We start from the raw sequence: 18442 nt of genomic DNA, 5'->3' as shown, positions 1-18442 counted from the left end.
GTGAACATGAAGTACTATCAGTCATTCGTGACAGCCCTTCAATCCACACAGCATCACGTGAATCTGAAGTCACACACTCTGCACTGACCTTTAACAACAACCATGAACGAACCCGAAAGAATCCACCAAACTAGGAAATAGCAATAAAAATCCCACTCGTAAACAAGTCCGATTCATATCCAACCACCATCAAATCGCGTCCGATCATCTCATGTTCCACTTACGACTCGCGTGCGACCATCCCGTGTCCGAAAACACCGAACTTATTTGAGTGACTATGTGCGTCAATAGACTGAAATTGTACTTTCTTTTGTTTATTGTTAGGTTATTAGTTTCTTTATTTTGTAGTTCATTTTTATGTAACAGAAAACTCGTGTCCCTTATTATAATCTTGATTCCACGATATTTTAAAGTTCTAGTCATTTTTATCTAGTCATCGCAAAAGTTTGTTATATAACTATTCTTAAACTTCTTTTCAAACAGAAAGGTATGTTGATTATTTCGTTTCGTGAATTCTTTGTCAATTCATAAAGATTGTCTGTAAACTGGTTCTCTGAGTGGAGTATGACCAGTAAAAGCATTTTGTGATTCCCACTTCTTGATTCTTACTTTGTCTTCGCGATTTCTACATTATAAACTCCTATTGTCAACACCTAAAAGTTAATCATCAGTCTCGTTTTACTGCTTGAAGATGCATACTTTTTTTTATTTAAGGCATATTTAGACGTAATCCTCATTTGTGGGCATAAAAGGCACGCTTAGTCCAGAGAGTTTGACAATTACTATTGAAAGCTTCGCTGTATAATTATTACCGATATATCATTTAGGTCCGACAACATGCAAAGATGTTGAATTCAAATGTGGATCTGGCAAATGTGTACCAAAGCAATGGACGTGTGATGGTGAAAATGACTGTCCTGATGGATCTGATGAAGATGTGAACATTTGTAGCCGTGAGTTCTTTTTTCACACTGAAAGAGAAAGTTCCTGAAATCCTTTACATTTCATCATCAAAAATACCAAACTGATATCAAATTCACTGTATCCTCCCGGATAAAGTGCGAAACGAAACGAAATCCACTGAAACGAAACGAAACCCACCGAAACGAAACGAAACAGATTGTATAATCGAACTCTTTTAATTATAATAATTAAAAATGGTATCTTAGGCCCTGTGAAAGTTACCACATATAAATAAAATTCGCCTCCCCTTTGATGTAGGCTTTCGGCTTGACTGTTACAAAGTTTTAAAAGTTGGAAAGGGGGGGGGAGAAGCACAAAGTACATATCCGTAGTTGATTAAATGCCATGTACAATTAGTTTCGGATCCATAAATTTCAGAACCGAGGGCTACAGTTTCAGAGATCTGGGGAAACACACTATACGAGGGGTGGGGTCGCCGACGTTGGATCCGCCTTTGGGCATAGATACATTGTTTGAAGAAGCTGGTGTCTGAGAAAATTGAAAGCAGGAAGAGCTCTTAACCTCTTATTTTATCTCTAACTGCTAAGGTGCGAGTACTTTCAATAATGGAAAAACTCTATACATTTGGGCAATCTCTACCCAGAGTTATCGTTGTAGCGTAGCGTAATACGCCCTCTAGTGAGAGATTGACATTTGGAGTGTTGCTAAGACGGGGAATTGAAAACGGGACGGAAAACGGAATTTTTTTAATGCAATAATATTAGGAGGAGGTCGGCATTTTGTAAACTGAAAAGGCTTATGAACAAGGGAATTTTAAGCAGAAATCACAAAGAGAACGGGAGGAGATATTCAGAATCCACCGTTTGATATACTACATACAAATACACAATATCCACATGTATACATATATTTGTCTTTAGAACAAAAAATACTGAAACATGTATTTATGCCCAAAAGCCGATCCAACGCCGACGACCCCATCCCTAGTTTAGTGTGTTTCCCCAGACCTCTGACCTGTGAGACTGTAACCTTCCGTTCTGAAATTTATGGATCCGAAGCTAATTGTACATGGTATTTATGTACTTTGTGCTTACCCCCCTCCCCCTTCCAACTTTTAAAACTTTGTATCAGTCAAACCGAAAGCCTACATCAAAGGGGACGCGAAATTTATTTATATGTGTAAACTTTAACAGGGGCCTTAGATAGCATTTTTAATCATTATAATTAAGAGTTCGATTATACAATCTGTTTCGTTTCGTTTCGGTGGGTTTCGTTTCGTTTCGGTAGATTTAGTTTCGTTTCGGTAGATTTAGTTTCGTTTCGTTTCGATTTCGTTTCGCACTTTACGGGTACCCTATCCTCCCTCGCAAAAAAGTATTCCATTTATGCATCCTAAATGTTGTGTTATCACTCGGAGACAATGCCAGAAGAATGAGTCTGTTTAGAACGAGCGCCAAGACAGAACTGAGGTCAGCCTTGACGCTCGTTCTGAACAGATTTTTCTATTCCTCATATTACACTCCATCATTTCAATATGTAGACGTTTTGTTTGTTATCAACTCTTAGTTTAGTGTTAGTGTTTTTTATTTAGTTTTCATTTCTATGAAAATATTATATCATCTGGAAGAAAGGACAGGTCATCCCGAAAACTTGACAATTCAATGTTGTTTGTGTTGATGGTCATTTTTAGTGCTTTTTATATCCTTATTTATTTGACCTTATATCTACTATACTATTAGATCCGACACTTTGGATGTTGAGTGTTGTAAATTTTAGTGCTTTATATATTTCGAACGGTTCACAGTTTCCGCTCATTTTCTTCATCTACATTGACTTTTTAAATTGAAATTTGGGGTATAGATACATCATGAGAATACGCAAGTCGAATACTAATATGGGTCCTGTCAGATAACTTTTGGCAGAGTTATGGCCCTTGGGCTAGGGTAATCTTATTCAATCCATAGTGTTTACGGTATGCTACATTTATCATCTCTTCACTTAAGTAAAGGGGGCATTCATATTGCTCCGACACATCTGGTTCCTATCTCAAATCATTAGAAAGTTCTATTAAAGCATTCCTACAGTGGTTGTGATTTTAATAAGTCAACTTCTTACTTTAAAGTTACCTAATGAATGTTGTGAAGATAGGAAAGTAGTCTTGCGAGAAATATTGACTTCCTTAATGTTTTGGAATTCAAACGACATAATCTTCCAAAGAATAAAAGTTTCCATACGTCAATTTCAGCACATTTAGGTACAACATTGGAAAAACGATTCGCATATATCTGACCTGCATAATTTTGGTAAATCAAGTGAGTTTTTGCAAGTAGTAAAGTGCTGGAATGTGTAAAGTCGAACTTTATCAATCACTCCATTTTCATCGCAGATCTCAGGATATACTCTTGATGTTCTAGGCATCCTACGTTTAGTCAACAGCCAGAACAACCGAACATCAACTTCAGCAGCTTGATCGACATCACTATATATTTTGCGCATATAGTTCTCATGTTCTGTGTCAAGAGCTTAACAAAATTGACGCTTTGCCCGCTTATATTCTCGATAGAGGGGGAAAGAGTTTTCACACAACGTATGGTTGTTTGCATGCAAGTCTTGTACCTTCTCTGTCGTGATATTTCGGATTGAGGCCAATGATGTAAAAGAGGAGGGTTGTGATGATGATGATGATGATGATGATGTGCGTGATAAATAAGGATGTGGTGGGGGAACTTGTACAGATATGCACTGTGACAACCTCTTTCAGCTGTTAATGTACTATTACTCTCAGATTTGCGCTCGTTGGTCGTACCGGCGTATCATTTGCATGAACTGAACACACTGATTTGTTTTTGCTTACTTGTCCATGTAACCCTCATTTGTGTCCATGAAGGCACGATTTGTCCAGGAAATTTGACCATTATAATTGTAAGCTTAGTTTTATGATTATTAGCATATATCATTTAGGTCAGACAACATGCAAAGCTATTGAATTTAGATGTGGATCTGGTCAATGTGTACCAAATACATGGAGTTGTGATGGTGAAAAAGACTGTCCTGATGGATCCGATGAAGATGCTAATATTTGCAACCGTGAGTTCTTTATATTCACATTTTAAAAGTGAGCGTTAGGGTCCTTACATTTTATGAACCTGATCATTACATTCGGAGACCAAGTCTTCCAACAGTATTATGGATATTCCCATAGGCAAAAATTATCAGCCGACTTTTTTTTTGTAATCTTGTGATGCAGACGGTATTTTTAAAAACTTCCAGTTGGTTAAACGACGTTCTTATTTAATAATAAATTCGTTTTCATTCAGCTTTTCTTTATGAAAAAAGGGATGGTTTCAGCTTCTTCATTGTTAATTTCCCATATCTATGTAGCAATAATCCATTATCACATGTTATGATGTATATGGTGAATACATATCGATATACGATCGAATCCCGGCCGCGACAAACCTAAGTAGTTAAAACAGGTAGTGACAGTTCCCTCGCCAAACGCTCGGCATCAGGTGTGAATGTCACGGGTCCTCGGAGATGACCTTAAAACGGTTGTCCCGTGTCACAGTAGGTGTGGCACACTAAAGAACTCTCACTGCTCAATGGCTGTAAGCGCCGAGCAAAGGTCTACATTTGAAGCCCTTCACCGGTCTTGGTGACGTCTCCATATAAATAAAAAAAATCTCGAGAGAGACATTAAACAAGATACAATCAAGCAGTCAATCAATCAACGAAAGCATGTTCTGCATATGGTCAATGATCAACCGAAGCAGATTACAGAAGTCGATATTACAAGAATTTCAACAGTCTCAATTACAATTGTCAGACGTGTTTCAAACAAAATGTAAGGCCGTTTTTTTTCCATACTGAACCTGATAAAGAAAGATAACTCGCGCTGTTGTGGTTGATCAACAGGGATGCTTACACATCCTAGGCATGTGATCTTACGTACCACTGGTATTCCTATGGGCCCGTGTTTCCACTCTTATCTATTTGTATTGCTGATTTATCCTCTCTTCCATAAGATATCCCCTTTATTTCTCGAAAGTATTTGTATGTTGTGCTATGACTTTCACAGTTTAAGGACAATGCCAGGAGAATGAATTCAAAGGTATAGATGAAAAATGAAGACAACAGTGATAACTTTTATAAATCAACGTGGTCTTATTGTCAAATTCCCACGTGGTTCTAATCATCAGAATTTATTTTGAATGCTCTTTCTATTGAGTAACAATTCATCCATTTTATTTGATGCTTACTCCTCCTAGGCACCTGATCCCACCTCTGGTGTGTCCAGGGGTCCGTGTTTGTCCAACTATCTATTTTGTATTGCTTGTAGGAGTTATGAGATTGAACACTGTTCGTTATCTTCACCTTGCATTTGATAAGGTGTTGTAGTTACGTTATTAATGTCGATATTCATAGCTGAGAGCAGATGTGAGGACACTCAATTCAAGTGCAATTCAAGTGGTTCCTGTGTGTCAATGAATCGGACTTGTGACGGTCAGAAAGACTGCCCCGATGGATCGGATGAAGTAGCTGATATTTGTGGTATTTCATCTATTCAAAATGGTTTCTATGGGTACGGTCTACTGATTTCGCAGCACCCTAGTGGTTAGTGTATCCACTTCGTAAATGGGAGACACCCGGTTGGATACTTAATCCCTGCGACCGCATCAATCCTTAAATAATTTAATGAAATATTGGACTGTTCCTTCACCAAGCGCCCGGCATTAGAAGTGAAAGTCAAGATTCATTCGGATACGACCTTTAAAGGGCCATAGACTCGATTTTGTTACCCAAAAATATTTAGATACTTAATTAATAATATCATGGTATTTGATTTGTGTAAAATATAGCAACAAACCTAATTTTCAAAAACTGACGCAAAATCTAAACTTTTCATTTTCGAAACAAGGCACGAGCACTATGCAAGGTGAAGATAACGAACAGTGATCAATCTCATAACTCCTACAAGCAATACAAAATAGATAGTTGGGCAAACACGGACCCCTGGACACACCAGAGGTGGGATCAGGTGCCTAAGAGGAGTAAGCATCCCCTGTTGACCGGTCACACCCGCCGTGAGCCCCATATCCTGATCAGGTAAACGGAGTTATCCGCAGTCAAAATCAGTGTGCCAAGAACGGCTTAACAATCGGTATGAAACACGTCAGACAGCATTTGACCCAATGCGAGGTTGTATTGGCGAACTAGATCGTTATAACGACCATAGAATTTGCGAAATGCTGACTTCAATCGAGACTGTTGAAATCCCTGTACCATCAACTTGTTTGTCAGTAGCTTACCTCGATTTAAAAACTGACTATACCCAGAACAAGCTCTTGTATATCGAATCAGTTGAGATATATAAACACCATATGCAGGTGATAATGGAATATTGCTACATAAATGTGGGAAGTTGACGATGGAGAAGCTGAAATCATCCCGTTGTCATACAGTTGAGTTGTTAGTTTGCCGTTAATGTCTACTTTCAATAAAATATCTAAGTATGAAGCAGAAGTGGACAACTCTGTGGTGTCCTTTATTTCCAGCTCACATGGATATATCAAATCGACATATGAATGAAAGCTATCATTGTTAATAGACAAAACGTCATCGATATATCTAAAAGTCGAATTGAAGGTCACATCGAGAGATTTTTTCTTCTCACGTAGAAGTTTTTGAATAAATTCTGCTTCATATGAATATAAAAACAGGTCAGCTAACAAAGGAGCACAATTCGTGCCCATGGGAATTCCAACTATTTATCTTTACATGCCATGTGACTCAACTGTCAGTTGTCGGCTTAATCGATTAGAACAAAGCTTTTAAATCATTTTCTGTTCTTTCTTATTTGTGCTTCCTCCCAAAATTGATTTATCATTAATGTATGTCGAAATGTTGATTGTTTTTACCTACTGTTTAGAAATCTTGGTGTTTTCACCTCTGCACGTGGTTTCCTGGCTATGACAAGCGTGTTGACAAACACGATTAGGAGAGCCAGATATTATGTAAATGCAAAGTATCTCTTGTGCAAAAATATTTTTAATCGGCTAAATCATAAAAGATCTTTATTTCACTAACAAAGAACTGTGAATTTAAATCGATCAAAAACCTTGTCCATATCCATTTCAAATGAAGCCCTCTTGTTGCGTTGGGCATTGATACAGTACAGAACCTTCTATGCTTTGGCTCCCTGCAAACTCGTAGGTCAAAAGTGTCACTTCACCTACAGCTGGTAACTATTTAGATGAAACATTGTCGAAAGACACGTCAAACAACAACAAAAGACACAATGGTCTTGGATCACGACATGCTTTTGTGATATGAAATATTTTTCCTCAACAAGACAAAGAACGAAGACTTTACGTTTATTTGACGGAATGTGTGTCTACCTACTTCATATTGAATACTAATAAATATTACATTTTATTTCATTAAGCATTGTATTTACGTTATCAATGTTGGTAATTCTAGCGGAGAGCAGATGTGAGGACACTCAATTCAAGTGCAATTCAAGTGGTTCCTGTGTGTCAATGAATCGGACTTGTGACGGTCAGAAAGACTGCCCTGATGGATCGGACGAAGTAGCTGATATTTGTGGTAGGAAGTTATATTTCATCTATTCAAAATGGTTTCTATGGGTACGGTTCTACTGATTTCGCAGCACCCTAGTGGTTAGTGTATCCACTTCGTAAATGGGAGGCACCCGGTTCGATACTTAATCCTTGCGACCACATCAATCCTTAGATAATTTAATGAAATATTGGACTGTTCCTTCACCAAGCGCCCGGCATTAGAAGTGAAAGTCAAGATTCATTCGGATACGACCTTTAAAGGGCCATAGACTCGATTGTGTTACCCAAAAATATTTAGATACTTAATTAATAATATCATGGTATTTGATTTGTGTAAAATATAGCAACAAACCTAATTTTCAAAAACTGACGCAAAATCTAAACTTTTCATTTTCGAAACAAGGCACGAGCACTATGCAAGGTGAAGATAACGAACAGTGATCAATCTCATAACTCCTACAAGCAATACAAAATAGATAGTTGGGCAAACACGGACCCCTGGACACACCAGAGGTGGGATCAGGTGCCTAAGAGGAGTAAGCATCCCCTGTTGACCGGTCACACCCGCCGTGAGCCCCATATCCTGATCAGGTAAACGGAGTTATCCGCAGTCAAAATCAGTGTGCCAAGAACGGCTTAACAATCGGTATGAAACACGTCAGACAGCATTTGACCCAATGCGAGGTTGTATTGACGAACTAGATCGTTATAACGACCATAGAATTTGCGAAATGCTGACTTCAATCGAGACTGTTGAAATCCCTGTACCATCAACTTGTTTGTCAGTAGCTTACCTCGATTTAAAAACTGACTATACCCAGAACAAGCTCTTGTATATCGAATCAGTTGAGATATATAAACACCATATGCAGGTGATAATGGAATATTGCTACATAAATGTGGGAAGTTGACGATGGAGAAGCTGAAATCATCCCGTTGTCATACAGTTGAGTTGTTAGTTTGCCGTTAATGTCTACTTTCAATAAAATATCTAAGTATGAAGCAGAAGTGGACAACTCTGTGGTGTCCTTTATTTCCAGCTCACATGGATATATCAAATCGACATATGAATGAAAGCTATCATTGTTAATAGACAAAACGTCATCGATATATCTAAAAGTCGAATTGAAGGTCACATCGAGAGATTTTTTCTTCTCACGTAGAAGTTTTTGAATAAATTCTGCTTCATATGAATATAAAAACAGGTCAGCTAACAAAGGAGCACAATTCGTGCCCATGGGAATTCCAACTATTTATCTTTACATGCCATGTGACTCAACTGTCAGTTGTCGGCTTAATCGATTAGAACAAAGCTTTTAAATCATTTTCTGTTCTTTCTTATTTGTGCTTCCTCCCAAAATTGATTTATCATTAATGTATGTCGAAATGTTGATTGTTTTTACCTACTGTTTAGAAATCTTGGTGTTTTAACCTCTGCACGTGGTTTCCTGGCTATGACAAGCGTGTTGACAAACACGATTAGGAGAGCCAGATATTATGTAAATGCAAAGTATCTCCTGTGCAAAAATATTTTTAATCGGCTAAATCATAAAAGATCTTTATTTCACTAACAAAGAACTGTGAATTTAAATCGATCAAAAACCTTGTCTATATCCATTTCAAATGAAGCCCTCTTGTTGCGTTGGGCATTGGTACAATGCAGAACCCTCTATGTTTTGGCTCCCTGCAAACTCGTAGGTCAAAAGTGTCACTTCACCTACAGCTGGTAACTATTTAGATGAAAAATTGTCGAACGACACGTCAAACAACAACAAAAGACACAATGGTCTAGGATCACGACATACTTGTGTCATATGAAATGTTTTTCCTCAACAAGACAAAGAACGAAGACTTTACGTTTATTTGACGGAATGTGTATCTACCTACTTCATATTGAATACTAATATATATTACATTTTATTTCATTAAGCATTGTATTTACGTTATCAATGTTGGTAATTCTAGCGGAGAGCAGATGTGAGGACACTCAACTCAAGTGCAATTCAAGTGGTTCCTGTGTGTCAATGAATCGGACTTGTGACGGTCAGAAAGACTGTCCTGATGGATCGGACGAAGTAGCTGATATTTGTGGTAGGAAGTTATATTTCATCTATTCAAAATGGTTTCTATGGGTACGGTTCTACTGATTTCGCAGCACCCTAGTGGTTAGTGTATTCACTTCGTAATGGGAGGCACCCGGTTCAATACTTAATCCTTGCGACCACATCAATCCTTAAATAATTTAATGAAATATTGGACTGTTCCTTCACCAAGCGCCCGGCATTAGAAGTGAAAGTCAAGATTCATTCGGATACGACCTTTAAAGGGTCATAGACTCGATTTTGTTACCCAAAAATATTTAGATACTTAATTAATGATATCATGGTATTTGATTTGTGTAAAATATAGCAACAAACCTAATTTTCAAACACTGACGCAAAATCTAAACTTTTCATTTTCGAAACAAAGCACCAGCCCTATTTATCTTTACATGCCATGTGACTCAACTGTCAGTTGTCGGCTTAATCGATTAGAACAAAGCTTTTAAATCATTTTCTGTACTTTCTTATTTGTGCTTCCTCCCAAAATTGATTTATCATTAATGTATGTCGAAATGTTGATTGTTTTTACCTACTTTTTAGAAATCTTGGTGTTTTCACCTCTGCACGTGGTTTCCTGGCTATGACAAGTGTGTTGACAAACACGATTAGGAGAGCCAGATATTATGTAAATGCAAAGTATCTCTTGTGCAAAAATATTTTTAATCGGCTAAATCATAAAAGATCTTTATTTCACTAACAAAGAACTGTGAATTTAAATCGATCAAAAACCTTGTCCATGTCCATTTCAAAGCCCTCTTGTTGCGTTGGGTATTGGTACAACGCAGAACCCTCTATGCTTTGGCTCCCTGCAAACTCGTAGGTCAAAAGTGTCACCTCACCTACAGCTGGTAACTAATTAGATGAAAAATTGTCGAAAGACACGTCAAACAACAACAAAAGACACAATGGTCTTGGATCACGACATACTTCTGTCATATGAAATATTTTTCCTCAACAAGACAAAGAACGAAGACTTTACGTTTATTTGACGGAATGTGTGTCTACCTACTTCATATTGAATACTAATATATATTACATTTTATTTCATAAAGCATTGTATTCACGTTATCAATGTTGGTAATTCTAGCGGAGAGCAGATGTGAGGACACTCAATTCAAGTGCAATTCAAGTGGTTCCTGTGTGTCAATGAATCGGACTTGTGACGGTCAGAAAGACTGCCCTGATGGATCGGACGAAGTAGCTGATATTTGTGGTAGGAAGTTATATTTCATCTATTCAAAATGGTTTCTATGGGTACGGTTCTACTGATTTCGCAGCACCCTAGTGGTTAGTGTATCCACTTCGTAAATGGGAGGCACCCGGTTCGATACTTAATCCTTGCGACCACATCAATCCTTAAATAATTTAATGAAACATTGGTCTGTTCCTTCACCAAGCGCCCGGCATTAGAAGTGAAAGTCAAGATTCATTCGGATACGACCTTTAAAGGGTCATAGACTCGATTGTGTTACCCAAAAATATTCAGATACTTAATTAATAATATCATGGTATTTGATTCGTGTAAAATATAGCAACAAACCTAATTTTCAAAAACTGACGCAAAATCTAAACTTTTCATTTTCGAAACAAGGCACGAGCACTATGCAAGGTGAAGATAACGAACAGTGATCAATCTCATAACTCCTACAAGCAATACAAAATAGATAGTTGGGCAAACACGGACCCCTGGACACACCAGAGGTGGGATCAGGTGCCTAGGAGGAGTAAGCATCCCCTGTTGACCGGTCACACCCGCCGTGAGCCCCATATCCTGATCAGGTAAACGGAGTTATCCGCAGTCAAAATCAGTGTGCCAAGAACGGCTTAACAATCGGTTTGAAACACGTCAGACAGCATTTGACACAATGCGAGGTTGTATTGACGAACTAGATCGTTATAACGACCATAGAATTTGCGAAATGCTGACTTCAATCGAGACTGTTGAAATCCCTGTACCATCAACTTGTTTGTCAGTAGCTTACCTCGATTTAAAAACTGACTATACCCAGAACAAGCTCTTGTATATCGAATCAGTTGAGATATATAAACACCATATGCAGGTGATAATGGAATATTGCTACATAAATGTGGGAAGTTGACGATGGAGAAGCTGAAATCATCCCGTTTGTCATACAGTTGAGTTGTTAGTTTGCCGTTAATGTCTACTTTCAATAAAATATCTAAGTATGAAGCAGAAGTGGACGACTCTGTGGTGTCCTTTATTTCCAGCTCACATGGATATATCAAATCGACATATGAATGAAAGCTATCATTGTTAATAGACAAAACGTCATCGATATATCTAAAAGTCGAATTGAAGGTCACAGCGAGAGATTTTTTCTTCTCACGTAGAAGTTTTTGAATAAATTCTGCTTCATATGAATATAAAAACAGGTCAGCTAACAAAGGAGCACAATTCGTGCCCATGGGAATTCCAACTATTTATCTTTACATGCCATGTGACTCAACTGTCAGTTGTCGGCTTAATCGATTAGAACAAAGCTTTTAAATCATTTTCTGTTCTTTCTTATTTGTGCTTCCTCCCAAAATTGATTTATCATTAATGTATGTCGAAATGTTGATTGTTTTTACCTACTGTTTAGAAATCTTGGTGTTTTAACCTCTGCACGTGGTTTCCTGGCTATGACAAGCGTGTTGACAAACACGATTAGCAGAGCCAGATATTATGTAAATGCAAAGTATCTCCTGTGCAAAAATATTTTTAATCGGCTAAATCATAAAAGATCTTTATTTCACTAACAAAGAACTGTGAATTTAAATCGATCAAAAACCTTGTCTATATCCATTTCAAATGAAGCCCTCTTGTTGCGTTGGGCATTGGTACAATGCAGAACCCTCTATGCTTTGGCTCCCTGCAAACTCGTAGGTCAAAAGTGTCACTTCACCTACAGCTGGTAACTATTTAGATGAAACATTGTCGAAAGACACGTCAAACAACAACAAAAAACACAATGGTCTAGGATCACGACATACTTTTGTAATATGAAATATTTTTCCTCAACAAGACAAAGAACGAAGACTTTACGTTTATTTGACGGAATGTGTGTCTACCTACTTCATATTGAACACTAATATATATTACATTTTATTTCATAAAGCATTGTATTTACGTTATCAATGTTGGTAATTCTAGCGGAGAGCAGATGTGAGGACACTCAATTCAAGTGCAATTCAAGTGGTTCCTGTGTGTCAATGAATCGGACTTGTGACGGTCAGAAAGACTGTCCTGATGGATCGGACGAAGTAGCTGATATTTGTGGTAGGAAGTTATATTTCATCTATTCAAAATGGTTTCTATGGGTACGGTTCTACTGATTTCGCAGCACCCTAGTGGTTAGTGTATTCACTTCGTAAATGGGAGGCACCCGGTTCGATACTTAATCCTTGCGACCACATCAATCCTTAAATAATTTAATGAAATATTGGACTGTTCCTTCACCAAGCGCTCGGCATTAGAAGTGAAAGTCAAGATTCATTCGGATACGACCTTTAAAGGGTCATAGACTCGATTTTGTTACCCAAAAATATTTAGATATTTAATTAATAATATCATGGTATTTGATTTGTGTAAAATATAGCAACAAACCTAATTTTCAAAAACTGACGCAAAATCTAAACTTTTCATTTTCGAAACAAAGCACCAGCCCTATTTATCTTTACATGCCATGTGACTCAACTGTCGGTTGTCGGCTTAATCGATTAGAACAAAGCTTTTAAATCATTTTCTGTTCTTTCTTATTTGTGCTTCCTCCCAAAATTGATTTATCATTAATGTATGTCGAAATGTTGATTGTTTTTACCTACTGTTTAGAAATCTTGGTGTTTTCACCTCTGCACGTGGTTTCCTGGCTATGACAAGCGTGTTGACAAACACGATTAGGAGAGCCAGATATTATGTAAATGCAAAGTATCTCCTGTGCAAAAATATTTTTAATCGGCTAAATCATAAAAGATCTTTATTTCACTAACAAAGAACTGTGAATTTAAATCGATCAAAAACCTAAGTCCTTGTCCATGTCCATTTCAAAGCCCTCTTGTTGCGTTAGGCATTGGTACAATGCAGAACCCTCTATGTTTTGGTTCCATGCAAACTCGTAGGTCAAAAGTGTCACTTCACCTACAGCTGGTAACTATTTAGATGAAAAATTGTCGAAAGACACGTCAAACAACAACAAAAAACACAATGGTCTAGGATCACGACATACTTGTGTCATATGAAATATTTTTCCTCAACAAGACAAAGAACGAAGACTTTACGTTTCTTTGACGGAATGTGTGTCTACCTACTTCATATGGAATACTAATATACAATTATTGCTGTTTTTGAGGTCAATACGATGATTTAGACACCTGAGGAGTACAATATTCACCGAGCCCGAAGGGCGAGGTGAATATTGTACTTCGAAGGTGGCTAAATCATCGTGTTGACCTCAAAAACAGCAATAATTGTTTTATTATATGATTAAATGATTAAAATACCCTTCAAGATTGTTCTTTGCTTTAATTGTAAGTTTCAACGACCTATTTTTGGTCCTATGTGGAAAAAATAATTCCTTATGTTCACCTGGAAGGTCTATTTTTGGTCCTATGTGGAAAAAATAATTCCTTATGTTCACCTGGAAGGTCACGTGCAGGTAAACATAACGTAGTATGATTTTTACATTGTTGGATCTCAGCCAATTAGAGAGCTAGGAATTATTCAATCATATAATAATATATTTTATTGTTTAATGGGGCGGATCCAGGAATTGCGGTTACGGAGGGCGCTACTTTATGAGGCAGGGGGTTTTGGGGCCGCCTTGAGGTCCCAGTGGGTCCAGGGCAAAGCCCTGGTGGGGGCCCAGGGGGTGAAGCCGGAAGCTCCTGGATTTTACAAGGCTTGAAATATGTCTCCTAATTAGTCATTTGTACTATTTTCTACCATTTCTGATAAGGTGAAGTTAATAAAAGGGTTTTTGGAAAAAATTAAGTTCTCCCAATGAAGTAATTCAAGAAATCCAAAGATTTTGTCATTTATTTCTCCGGGAGTGGAAGAAATTACTGCTTCTTTTATCGTTTAGTACATTTTTCTAAACAGGATACCACGATTTACCTTAAATTTGAAAATTTTAGGGAAGGGGGGGGGGGGGCGTCCCCCTTAAATCCGCCACTGATTTAGGCACGTTAACATTCCTCATACCATGCTACTACATGCCGAAAATACAAGTAATGTAATTATTCAGTGCTGTTACTATCGCCAACTATAGTACACATGTGACAAATTATGTATTTACATACATAGGTAAGTAAAGTAAAGGGGGGGGATACAGTTAGAGCAAAAGCTCCTTTTTTACCGGAAGTGGGAAACACTAATCTCTCTTTCATGGGCCTACAAGCTGTCGACGTGGATAGACTGTGTTTCTCCACTGCTAAAAGTTTATGTGAGTCATTGTGTATTTTTGAATTATGTTGGTGAATATGATTTTTTATATGAATGTTTAATGGTGATATATACCGGTATATTAACTTCAAAAGTTATTATAAATGACGTAATTGATATTCAAATTCAATATCATGAAGTGTATGACCTGTCTTTATTATCTCATGATCATTTAATTATTTATTTTAGGAATACTAAATACAATATATTGAAGAAAGATAAAAACTTGGATAAAGTATAATCACCTTCATGATTACATATGGCCTGTGTGTTTATTGAATGGAAGCCTTTCCGGTTCACATACACGGACTCGTGCTCACTGGGGCCCATGATGCGGACGTGGGTACCATCGATAGCACCAATCACACCAGGAAATTTGGTTATGGCATAAAAGCCCTTCTTGATGTTGGACTTCTCTCCTTCTGTGGATGGCCACTTTACAAAACGTGAGACCAAATCGGTCAGGGCTTGGGATACATCGTGGATACTTCGAGAAACACTTGACTTGTGGAAACCCAGTGTATCGCCTATAGTTTTCATGTTATCACCTGTAGCGTAATATCGTAGAGCCATCTCGACCTGACTGAGAACTGACAAGGAATACGAGCGCAATGTTGGACGACACAACTCGGGTTCTAGTAGATCAATGATGAAATGAACTGACTCTTTACTAAACCTATACCTTTTTATGTATTCACTGTCATTAAAATCGTGATTAAAATGTCTGTAAACTCTTGTTTTCTTGTGTCATCTGCCAAGGTTGACATCAAACAGCAATCGGGCAGCCATGTTTAACCACTGGTTAAAAGACTTGACCCACCTCTGCAGAATGGCTAACTTTGGACAAAACTTAACCACTGGTTAGGGAACTTAACCACTGGTTAACTTTTGAGCAACAGAATATAACCATTGGCTAAAAGTTAACCGGTGGACAAGGGATTTGACAAGGGATTTAACCACAGGTTAAGCTTAAGGAAAGTCCGTGCTTTTACGTATCCGGTTTTAAATTTTAAACACCGACTAGAAAGTTCCAGTTATAACTTCTTTGTTTGATGTTTGTAGTTTACGAGAACTGTACGAGTCAAATTTAGCATTCAAATGTGAATCTTAGATATATTTACCATGAATTATTATAGTGTGAAGTCCTCACTAGCTCCAATGGTACAAAGCAATGTAATATCTACATTGAAAGGCTCATAGGCTTAAAAGGCTCATAACTTGCAATCTAAGCCTGAACAAGTTAAAAATCATACATAGGCGTGATCTTCACAGTGGAATTCACACTGAATTTTAGGGAGTGTGTTTGGTTCAAAGAAACCCAGAATTATAAATCCTCAGAAAATCATCAGCAAAGTTGTTGAATATTTGAACTCTTCTTCACAAGTACTTTCAAGAAACAAAATTATTTGTAGATGAGCTGTAGTTGCTAGAATATACATATATGTTACACTATATTTATTTTTTCTATAAGTATGAGATAGCATGTATGTATTTTTATGTATTATATGATTGATAGCCAAACAAAAAAAGAATAACACACACACCAAAAAAATTGTGAGAAAAAGGAAGGGGTGGGGGTGCACCTCCCCCCCCCCCCACCCCACCACCCACTCCTTGTGTTCTAATTGTCTGGTAGGACAAAATTTTCAGTATGTTTTACATATATATATATATATATATATATATATATATTGTCATATTCTGTTAATCTTGATTTTAAGACTGTATTTGCTGTTACAATATACTATTTTCAAAGTGTGCAAAGAATAATTGTAAAACTTAAATTTAAAAATGGGGGTTTACATATTCAAGAGACCATTTTGCAAAATATTTCTGGTCAACTATGGTAAAATATGTTTTTTTGTTAACCTTAGATATAATTCTAAATATTTTTAAGAAAAACTGGCATGTAAACAATTTAGATTTTGAGAATTTTTCAAAATTGCGATATTCTGTGATTTTTTTCTGAAGGATGTGAGCAGATTAAACAGCAATTGTGTATGTTTTCAATTGAATATCTTTAAAAATTCTCTCAGTAAATGAATAGCTATTGGATTTTATATATTATAGCTTAATATGATGTGCTTTGGTGCATATTTTTAATAAAACATGAGATGATGCATTCTTGTGTTAGAATTTGGATTTTGCATTTGGGGGTATATGTGCTCTGTAGCACATAGTATAAAAATAAACCTGCAAAGGTATGTCTTATATGGGCTTTTTAGTTAGTTTATGAGTTGTTAAAGTTATTTAAATGAAAAAAAAATTTGATTGACAGAAATTTCTAATAGTATTTACCTACCTTAACCAAGGTTTTGAGCAACTGGGTCCTGGAGCCCGTTTTACAAAACAACTTACGGCAAAGTCGCAAGTCTTAAATTGTATTACACAGTGATTACTCTTAAGTGAATGAAGTAAAACTTTTCTGAGGCTTAATTTTCAACATTTTAAAAAATATTTTGCATTTGGAATGAATGACCTTACAATAAACTGGATGATTCCAGTATGCAAAGTTGGTCGTAAGTTCTTTTGTAAAACGCGCCCCAGGGCTTCAAGTGTACCGACTGTTCTGATAATGAAGACAATTTATGTGGTAGTAAGTTCTTTATCTTCAAGTTTAAATAAGGGATGGGGATTATCAATTAATGACCAAATATCATGATGTGCATCTTGTCAACCTTGTTCAACGCAATATATTGTTACATACACCGATAACATAATTTACAATAGTAGCCCTGTTGTTCCTCTCTCTCTGTCTGATTTATGCTTTTATTTCTTTATAGAACTTCCAAATAACAGATCAAATAAACCAGGCCTCAGCGTGATGCAGCCAATTCTGATTCTCTTCTTCATCGTGATCAACGCCAGTGTATCACGTCTTTGATACAATTACAAATTGAATGTTTGGATGGAGCTTTTTTTTATCCTTTCGATCAGTTGCTCAAACACCTAAAATGGTATCCAACTTCAACATAGACGGTGTTTTATCTGTTAACAATAATCATTTTCATTAATTCATATGTCGATTTGATATATCACAGTAAAGACATCACAGAATCTTTCACATCTGCTTCTTACTTAGATATTTTATTGAACATAGATGTTAACGGCAAACTAACATAACTATATGACAAACAGGATGACTTCAGCTTCTCCATCGTCAACTTCCCATATTCATGTAGCAATATTCCATTATCACCTGCTTATGGTGTTTATGTCTCTCAACTGCTTCTACACGCAAAAGCTTTAAGTTCTGCATAAGGGCAGTTTTTAAATCGAGGCAGGCTACTGAAAAATCAGTTGATGTTACAGGGGTTTCAACAGCCCCGTTTGATGTCAGCATTTCGCAAATTCTATGGTCGTTATAATGATCTAATTTGCAAATACAACCTATC

At 37.0% G+C, this 18442-nt stretch overlaps 1 protein-coding gene across 5 annotated transcripts in view; it reads left to right on the top strand.

Annotated features, from left to right (window-relative positions):
- LOC125670191 (very low-density lipoprotein receptor-like) overlaps positions 1–18108 on the top strand; it is a 38183-nt gene extending 20075 nt beyond the window's left edge. Inside the window, exons 3-11 of one of the 5 annotated variants that reach the window (XM_056162101.1) lie at positions 828–953; positions 3886–4011; positions 5350–5475; positions 7405–7530; positions 9471–9596; positions 10695–10820; positions 12762–12887; positions 13440–13524; positions 17831–18108. In XM_056162101.1, the coding sequence (XP_056018076.1) occupies positions 828–953; positions 3886–4011; positions 5350–5475; positions 7405–7530; positions 9471–9596; positions 10695–10820; positions 12762–12887; positions 13440–13483 (926 nt within the window). In that variant the 3' untranslated portion in view covers positions 13484–13524; positions 17831–18108. Of the gene's footprint in view, positions 1–827; positions 954–3885; positions 4012–5349; positions 5476–7404; positions 7531–9470; positions 9597–10694; positions 10821–12761; positions 12888–13439; positions 13525–15236; positions 15792–17830 lie in introns of those variants that run through there. The other 4 variants (XM_056162099.1, XM_056162102.1, XM_048905227.2 and 1 more) reach the window with 4 other exon arrangements.
- Positions 18109–18442: the final 334 nt, after the last annotated feature.

Source organism: Ostrea edulis, chromosome 4 (assembly GCF_947568905.1).
Source record: "Ostrea edulis chromosome 4, xbOstEdul1.1, whole genome shotgun sequence".
Classification (NCBI taxonomy): Eukaryota; Metazoa; Mollusca; class Bivalvia; order Ostreida; family Ostreidae; genus Ostrea; species Ostrea edulis.
Note: the sequence above shows the minus strand (reverse complement) of the source record. Positions and strands in the feature narration are given on the sequence as shown.